Genomic DNA, 9198 nt, shown 5'->3' on the forward strand with positions numbered 1-9198 from the left:
CAACCGGCGTTCCTCGAGACGGAGATACACCACCGCCCGCTCGTAGGTAGGGTTCGCCATGAGGGTGAGGTTGGAGGCGGCGTTGCCGAGATCCTCATTGTGGCCGGCGGTGAGAGTGGAGAGGAGCAGCTCGTCGCCCACCTTGAAGCCGATGTCATTGAGCTCGTCGGAGAGGGTCTTGAGGCGCATGCAGTAGTCGTCAACGGAGGAGTCGTTTTGGTGACACCCGAAAAACTCCTGCTGCAGAAAGACGATCCGTTGGAGCTTGTTGTCGGTGAAGAGGCCAACGATCTTGTTCCACACTGTGCATGCATCGTCCTTGTCGCGAACGACGGTGTGGAAGATGTCCTTGGACACGGTGAGGAAGAGCCACCTGATGATGGTGGCGTCGATCGCCAGCCAGTCGGCGTCGCGGTTCAGGACGAAGAGGTTGGCGGTGCCGTCGATGTGATCCTGCAGGTTATACTCACGGAAGAGGAGATTGAAGTATGTTTTCCAGGCATAAAAGTTCGCCTCTTTGTGGGAGAGGATGACCGGAACGCGACGTTCGATGGGAACATCGCGGATGTAGGCAGGGTCGGGCAGGGTGGCAGCAGAGGAGCCGGCGGAGGAGTCGAAGGGGTTCGGCGGACGGACGGCCGGAGGAGTGGAGGCGGCGCTGCGGTGGGAGAGATCAGAACCGGACATGGCTGCAGGTTCGGTTTTGGCTGGGTAGGGTTAGGGTTTCGGTGGCTAGCGGTGGTTGGAAGCAGCGGGGCAGAGCAGGGCGATCGGGAGGCGGGCGTAGGCGAGCAGGAAGTGGTGCTAGCGGCGCGGAAGTGCGGGGCGAGCGGGAGGCAGGCGTGCGAGGCGAGCAGAGGGATCGGGAGGCGAGGCTAGCTACGGTGACGGCGAATAATCTGCGACGCGGGCGTAGCGAAGGGGCTAGCGGCGGCGGCTCGGAAGCAACGGCGACGCGGCTAAGGCAGGAATCGGGTTTAGGCTGATACCATGTAAAGGATTATGCAACTCACGATGTATTGATCGGGTGCAATACGCATGTATATATAAGTACAAAGGGTAGCCACGTCCTCAACTATACATGAAAGGAGGAGGGCTTGTTGTACAAGAAATACACATATATATCTACATCTCAACATATATAAACGAGACAGCCGCAGTGTGAGCTCATCGCCTCAACACAGCCATTCCTCGGCAGTAGTTAAATCCAATCGATCAGGCTCGAGCTACCATAGCTACAAAAGAGTGAGAGTTGGAGCGAGAAGAAAAAGACTCGCAAACTTCCAAGCGGGCAAGACGACGATGGTGCTGCTGCAGGTGGGGTTCGCCGGCATGTACTTCATCGCCGTGGCGTCCCTCAAGCACGGGATGAGCCACTTCGTGCTCGTCGTCTACCGTAACATCGTCGCCACCGCCGTCATGGCGCCCTTCGCCCTCTACTTCGAGAGGTAACCCTACCTAGCTAGTTCAATCACATTTGTGCTAGCTCATGCGCACCCCACGATCGAGCAAACACCACACGTACAAATTTGTTCAGTCCATTCCCATTTTTTTGTCTCATTTAGATGGTGCGACCTTCTAATCCAGAAAAGTAGTACATACATACCCTAAAAAACGTTACTAGTAAACATATGCATCTTGATACCTTATTCTATTTTGTACCGGCAAACCTCCCCCCTTTCCTTGTAACGCGTCAAATAAGCATATGTCCACGCATGCAGCATCTATATATGGATGGATCCATCAGAATATCAGAGTGCATTAGTCAGTAGAAGTAGAAAATTACGCATACGCAGGTAGAAGTAGAAAACCAGGAACCATTGTCACTTCACCACACCATCCTCAGTTCCACTCATATACTCTATGCATGGTTCATTTCGACGTTTATACCTGGAGTAGTATTCATGAAATTAAGATCAGAACTAGTTAACGTGCTAGTAATTAATTTGTATTTACTCCAACGTACGTGACATGCATGTGCAGGGGACTGAGGCCAAAGATGACAATCACCATCTTCATCAAGATCATGGGGCTCGCATTACTCGAGTACGTGCGTTGCGGTTGATTAATTCGACCCGCCGTCGTCTGTCCATCCATGCATGACGACAGAGTCCAAAGCTGCTGTTACTAACATGTGGTTTGTTGCGTCGGTACCTGGCAGGCCTGTGCTTGACCAGAACCTCTACTACATGGGCGCGAATCTGACCTCGGCGGGGTTCGCCACGGCGCTGGTCAACATCCTCCCGGCCGTCACCTTCGTGTTGGCGCTCATCCTGCGCATGGAGAAGGTGCGGCTGCGCAGCCTGCACAGCCAGGCAAAGATCGCCGGCACGGTCCTCACGGTGGCCGGCGCGGTGCTGATGGTCCTGTACCACGGCCCCGTCGTGCAGTTCCCGTGGACCAAGGGCCAGCACCACGCCGGCGGTGCGGCTGCCGCCGCTGACGGAGCGGCGTGGCTGAAGGGGACCATCATGACCATCGCCGCCTGCGTGGCCTGGTCGTGCTTCTTCATCCTCCAGTCCAGCACGCTCCGGGACTACCCGGCGGAGCTGTCCCTCACGGTGCTCATCTGCGGCGTGGGGTCGGTGATGAGCACCGCCGTCGCCGTCGTCGCCGAGCGCGCCAACACCCATGCGTGGGTCATCGGCTTGGACACTCGCCTCTTCACGGTCGTGTACGGCGGCATAGTGTGCTCCGGCGTGGCGTACTACGTGCAGGGCATCGTGTCGAGGCAAAGGGGCCCGGTGTTCGTGACGGCCTTCAACCCGCTCTGCATGATCGTAACCGCCGTCATGGGCTCCATCATTCTCAAGGAGGAGATCACTCTCGGAAGGTACGTATTATAGTGGTGCTGCCATTTTCAGATCGACGATCGAGTACATGCATTAGTGCAACGCACGAATGATATCATTTCCTCTTTTTTTTCTGTTTTCAGTGTGATTGGTGCAGTGATCATTGTGGTAGGCCTCTACTTTCTCATCTGGGGCAAGAGCAAGGACGGCACCAGCCAAGTTTCGGACGTCAGTGTCAAGGGCGCCGGCGAGCTGCCCTTAACCACGGCGACCAGCGGCCACGGCAGCGGCAGCGGCAAGCACGTGCTTGGAAACGGCAACGGCGACGTCCATGTCTTGGATGTTGAGACCAATGGCCACTAGCCCACTACTCCCTCCGTTTAAAATTACTTGTCACAAAAATAGATAAAAATAGATGTATCTACAACTAAAATACATCTAGATACATTCATTTTCTAGACGAGTAATTCCGAACCAGTGTAGCGAGAGTAGCATCGACGAGTATGTCTGCCTTTTCCCCCTGGCATATAGTGCATGGTCCATCGATCGATCATGCATGAAGATGAATTTTGTTGTCCATTTTCCTCCTGTCAGCTTTTCCCTAGCGACGATCCTATCATGCGACTATGTGAGATAGTGAGAGTGAGCAAGTGCTAATTAGAGCGACTCCAACGGGCCGACCAAAACAGATGGTGCATTTGTCCGTTTTATGTTCGTTTGGGTCAGCCGCCGGCCCGGCGTCCGCCCTGTTTTGCATTTGGGTCGGCAGTGCGTCCAACGCGCCGATCCATTTTTATGTCCGCACTTAATTTTTAAAAAAGGCCCGCAGCCATAGGTTATGCCAGCGGCCATATCTCATGCCGGCACCATGCCAGCACCGGCATACATTGCCGGCTTGAAAAAATATCACCACACAGTTCATGCTGGCGCACTCGCCAGCGGCCGACACACATGCCAGCACACAAAAAAGGGTGGGACTTGAGTTCGACCACGCCATCACGGCCCCGTGGTCATGCCAGCGCACAAGCCGGCATACAAAAAAGAAGGCGCTCGCGGCCACGAGATCACTCGTCATTGAACTTGAGCATGTCGGCCTGCATTTTCTCGAACCACGGCCTCTTCCTTGGTGACACGGTGTTGAGATCCACCGTCATGATCTCCACCCCGGCCATCATGCTTGCGAGAGCCACTTCTTTGGCCTTGGTCTTGGCGTTGGCGGCCTCGATCTCGAGCATGTTGGCTTGCTTCTCCGCCTCCAACTCAAGCATCTTGGCTTGCTTCTCCGCGACCATCTTTAGCCTCCTCCTTTGGATATCCATGAAGGCGTTCATTTGCTCCTCTTTGAAACGCCGGCGCTCCTCCTCTCTCGAGTCCTTCTTGTTCACATGCCCATTATGCTTGCGATCAAGGCGTTCGATGCCGCATCCCGCTTGTCCTCCTTCTTGGAGTTGGTCTTCCCCCACGGTCGAGCCGGCTCACCGTCCCCAACCTCCTCCACGGCTTCCTTCCCCCCGCGCGACTTGAGGGCATCATATTGCGCGTTGAACTTCTCCTCGTCTTTGATGACCCTATAGCAATGGGAGATGTTGAAGCACTTGCCGTTGTGTTGGACCTTGAATGCCTTCAAAGCTTGAAATGCCTATAAATGTTTTCATGCAAGCATGTTGGCACAAATGGTATGCAAATGAACACGCAAGCATGAACTTGATGACACAAAAGAGGGCGCCTTGCTACCATAACATGTCTTGCATGCCGATGCCGCTCACGGGGTGGGCCTTGACGCTCTCAAGAGTGGCACAAAACTTTTTGCACTCTTGTTGGATCACTCTCCATCGCTTCGAAATGGACAACCACCCATGCGTGCTCACAATTTGGTAAGGAGGAAACTTCTTGCGCTCATGAAACTCCCGGTGGACACGAATCCAAAAAGTTGAATGCTTTTGTTCGGCGCTGGTCTTGGGGTCTTGTCCAATGTCTCTCCAACACTCGCAAAGAAGCTTGTCCTCGGCCGCCGTGTATGCCTTCATGTGCTTGCTCTTGCGCTTCGGCTTCGGCCCAGCGGCTTGGTTGGCGAGCTCGTCCTCAAACAAAGGCTCCACTTTGATGTCGCACTCGTCTTCTTCCTCTTGCATGTAGTCGTCTGGAAACTCGTGGTCAAGTGGGAAGCCATCAAGGTCCATGCCGACCTGATCACGCTTGAAGGCTGACTGATCATAGCCAGCGCCTGGCATGAACGCCCCGCGGCCGTCCTGGCTTTGTGTCTCGTCGGGGTCGTAGCCAGCGGCCGATGCACCGCCCTTGAAGATGAGGTTCTGCATGTAGTCCTCGTCGCCGGCGGCCAGCATTTCATCGAATAGGTTGCGGGCATCCGACAGTACATCGGCCAGCATCTGCCGCGTGCATTTCCTCGCGCCTCCGGATGACGAGCCACCGACTACCGGTGTGGCGTTGAGGTCGATGGGCGCGGGCGCGGGCGTGGAAGGCGCCACCACGCTCACGTCGGGCGAGCACTCCCCAGAGAGGCGGGAGGCCTGCCACTACTAGAGAAAACCCTATCAGTAGCGCGGGTTTAATGCCTATCAGTAGTGTGGGGAACCGCGCTACTAGTAAGGCGCTACAGTTAAAGGTTAGCAGTAGCGTGGGTTAAACCATGCTACTACTATATCGACTTAGTAGTAGCACTTTCTGCAATGAGCGCTACTGGTAATTAGTAGTAGTGCTTCTCCCAGCACGCGCTACTACTATTATTGCGTATTTTACTTCTTTTTATTTCATGTTGTATGCATACACCTTTATACAAGTTTTCATACTGCAGCAATTTAGAGATTGTTTTTACATCATAATGAGTTATTACATCAGTGGGAGAAAGAACCGTGGACTATTTTCAAGTGGATAGACATCCACTTGAAACTAATCCGTGGTTCTTTCACCCAATGATATAATAAATATCATCATCATCATCATATCATTAACAACTTATCATCATAATACATCATTGTCATATAACACGTCCTCATGATCATCGTTTTCATCAATGAGACATCACATAGCAAGTTGGTCACTAGTCATAATCACAACTACTCCTCATCATCAACTCTCATAAACATATTGTACCTCATAGGATCTACTACATTCTCTTATGATCTACTATATTCTCTAAGGTAAAATAGCATAAAACAAGATAGCCCCTGACTCTCCATTATGGAGAATGGAGATTATCCTGTCTCCAATTCTTGTCTTTCGCACAATATTGCTTCCAAGAACCTCCTTACGACTGTCCATACATTTTTTCCATTATTTGATTATCATGTGTTCACCAGTTTTAGAAATCCGGTATGGATATGTGAGATTCGTAGGATGACCTGGCTGTATATTTAGAACATCAAGGCGACCATTCTGATACATCAAATGAGGCACACAATCCATCGGAATTTTCTGTTGAAAAACATAGTAATAACTTCGTAGTTAGCAATGTAGTTCAGTTTTAGAAGTATGCAAAAGATGCACGGATGTCGTAATAGTAAAAATTCTTATCAGGGCATCTCCATGGACGTTATCGTGGTTCAACACATGCACTAGTGGCACTTATTGACCATAATGTGGAGGAGTTTGATAGTAGGCATTGTAATTCTCAAGGTCAGTACAATATTCGACCATATAATTTTTCTCCTAATAAGTTAACTCAGAGCCATCGGCTTAGTAGGTTCTGTCTACCATCTTCCGCACATTCTTTGAAGAATGAAAATAAGCTATCAATCGAAATAAGTTATCAACTATTTTGAAATAAACAATATAAATTAGTTAATAACTATGTTTGAGAAACTCACATAGCGGTAGAATTGGAAGCGTATCAACAAGGACCCAAATGTCCAAATTGTCCGCCTCGATGTCAGGATCACCAAGATCCATGGTGATAAGCATACCCTCTTGAAGATCATACATCTTGCAAAGTGCTTCCCAACCCGGGCAACCAAAATGGGATACGCTCTCAGAATTGTATAGATTTACCTCAAAATCCATACTATGATGAGTCCTTCTGTTAATTTTCTTTGTTTCATTCCTCTCATGATCTTCAAAACACATCCTCTCCAATACATAGCGTCTTGCATGGCATGTGATAAGCTAGTCGAATTGTAAAATACGAAAATTACACGTTGAAGTAGTAGAAGTCGAGCTTAATTACGAAAAAAACACTTTTTGTTGTAGCTTACCGTATCACAATCGAAGGCCTCCTCGAGCTTAATGTTGAAGCACCGACCTTCTACCAAGTGAGGCCTGTCGCAGAAACCCCGGTTGTCGCCGCACCAGGAGCACTCCCGGGGACCTTCTTCGTCTCACGACATTTCCTATGTTCATAATTCAAATATTAAACTTGTACAATTAAATATATATACTACAAAAACTAAATTAGATCATTATTATTCATCACGGGTGGACTATCGGTCTGTCGAGTATTTTCTTCAAAACTCTCAACTCATGTGGTGTATATAATCGACCTTCGGTGATGGTAGCTCCTCCTTTCGTTCCCGAGTGCATTGCACCAAATTGTCTAGCACACGGGAACGAAGGAGAAGCTACCCCCACGACAACAGTCGGGATTCTTCGTCCTCTCATATATGATGGAGACTCTCCCTCACTGATTCCACTCTCACATTTGCGACCGTCGGTGATGGTCCTTACTCCTCCTTCCCCTAGTGCATAACAAAGGTCTAGCACAAGGAGAAGAAGGAGAAATGACCCCCACGACAACAGTCGGGATTCTTCGGCCTCGACAGACTTAAAGTCAACCCGAAATATCGTTTAATTATCTTTCTAGAAAATCCAGGCCACTCGATATTTCCTACATATTCTAGCACAAGTCATGCCAAAATTCACAGAAAATCCCGACATGACCTTTGCCAAATAGGACATATCGAGCGCCTGAGATTTTCCGGAACGAAAATTAATCAACACTCCGGCAAAACATAGACCACTCAGAGGTGTAACCTGCAAACATGACCGACCACTTGGGCAATGATATATCCTATTTGAGCAACACAAGATATACATGTTTTCGTCTACATCATATCTTATAGGACTCATATTGACATGGAGATTTGGCTGGTCTCATCTCGAGGTCGGAGGGGGTCGGTGACGGGGATGACGGCGGCGATGATGGAGGGGCTCCTAGATTTCTGCAAAAACAAAACCCTATAAGTTATCACTAATACATCCCGAATAGTATCATACATATAACATCACTAATACAACTAAAACCCTAGCAAACGACGGGTATCAACGACGAGGATGCGGATAGGCATCGTCGACGTTGATGCGGGAATAATTGCTTAAACTAAAAAAATAACAACAAATGTGACATGTTCAACTAGTTCTATTAATTCAACTAGTTCTTACTAAAAATAAACTTAATATAAATAAAAATAAACTTAATATAAATAAAAATAAACTAGTTCTTTCAAAAAATAAACTAGTTCAACTAGTTATATTAATTTTCTTACTAAAAATACGTTAGTTCTATTAATTCAACTAGTTCTTACTAAAAATAAACTAGTTCAACTAGTTTTATTAATTTACTTACTAATTATTTTAAACACTTACTAAAAATAGTAAAAAAACTACATTATACAATAGTAAAAAAACTACAGTAAAAACAAAAAACAGATGGAGGGAGGAGGGGAAGGGAGGAGGAAGGAGAGAGGTGGAGGGGGAGGAGGCCGGTGGGATCGGAGGAGGGAGTGTGCGGGGGGAGGAGGGGGAGGGGGCGACCGGAGGAGGAGGAGGAGGAGGGAGGGGGGGCCGGAGGAGGAGGAGGGAGGGGCGATGGGAGAAGGGCGACCGGAGGAGGAGGGAGGAGGAGGGAGGGAAGGATGGAGGAGGAAGGAGGAGGGACGGAGGGAGTACCTCGGTGGAGGAGCAGCGCGGCGGCGGCGGACGACGAGTTCGGCCCGGGCGAGACTGAGTGAGAGGGAGAGTGAGTGAGAGCGTCGGGTGCGTGGTGAGGATAAGGTAAGTAAGTAGTAGCGCGTTTCCGAGATACGCGCTACTGCTATGGAACGTAGCAGTAGCGCTGGTTGTAGATATGCGCTAATCCTAAGTGGGGCTAGCCATCTACGCCCCGTACAAACATAGCAACAACGCGTTTTCCTAGCACGCGCTACTGCTAAAGTAGTAACAGGAGCGCGGTTTATTTAAAACGCTACTACTAAGTAGTAGTAGCGCCCTGTTTTGTCCAGCGCTACTGCTAAGATGTTGTGTATAAGGTTTTCCCTAGTAGTGTGTGCTACGTCTTGAGCTTGCGTTGGTTTTCCTTGAAGAGGAAAGGGTGATGCAGCAATAGTAGCGTAAGTATTTCCCTTAGTTTTTGAGAACCAAGGTATCAATCCAGTAGGAGGCTCCTCAAAAGTCC

General features: G+C 49.5%; 1 protein-coding gene across 1 annotated transcript; it reads left to right on the forward strand.

The window, feature by feature from the left end:
- The first annotated feature begins 1302 nt into the window (after positions 1-1302).
- LOC123138425 (WAT1-related protein At1g44800) lies at positions 1303-3155 on the forward strand. Its single transcript, XM_044558403.1, has 4 exons — positions 1303-1448; positions 1984-2046; positions 2162-2833; positions 2936-3155. The coding sequence occupies exons 1-4, from the start codon at positions 1303-1305 to the stop codon at positions 3153-3155; spliced, it is 1101 nt and encodes a 366-aa protein (XP_044414338.1).
- The last annotated feature ends 6043 nt before the right edge of the window (positions 3156-9198 follow it).

Source organism: Triticum aestivum, chromosome 6B, assembly GCF_018294505.1.
Source record: "Triticum aestivum cultivar Chinese Spring chromosome 6B, IWGSC CS RefSeq v2.1, whole genome shotgun sequence".
NCBI classification, from domain to species: domain Eukaryota; kingdom Viridiplantae; phylum Streptophyta; class Magnoliopsida; order Poales; family Poaceae; genus Triticum; species Triticum aestivum.

Bases quoted from the DNA above. Each gene is read 5' to 3' on its own strand.
- LOC123138425 (XM_044558403.1), top strand. From the start codon at position 1,303: ATGGTGCTGCTGCAGGTGGGGTTCGCCGGCATGTACTTCATCGCCGTG. The intron at 1,449-1,983 runs GTAACCCTACCT...ATGCATGTGCAG, and splicing joins TTCGCCCTCTACTTCGAGAG to GGGACTGAGGCCAAAGATGA. The intron at 2,047-2,161 runs GTACGTGCGTTG...GGTACCTGGCAG, and splicing joins ATGGGGCTCGCATTACTCGA to GCCTGTGCTTGACCAGAACC.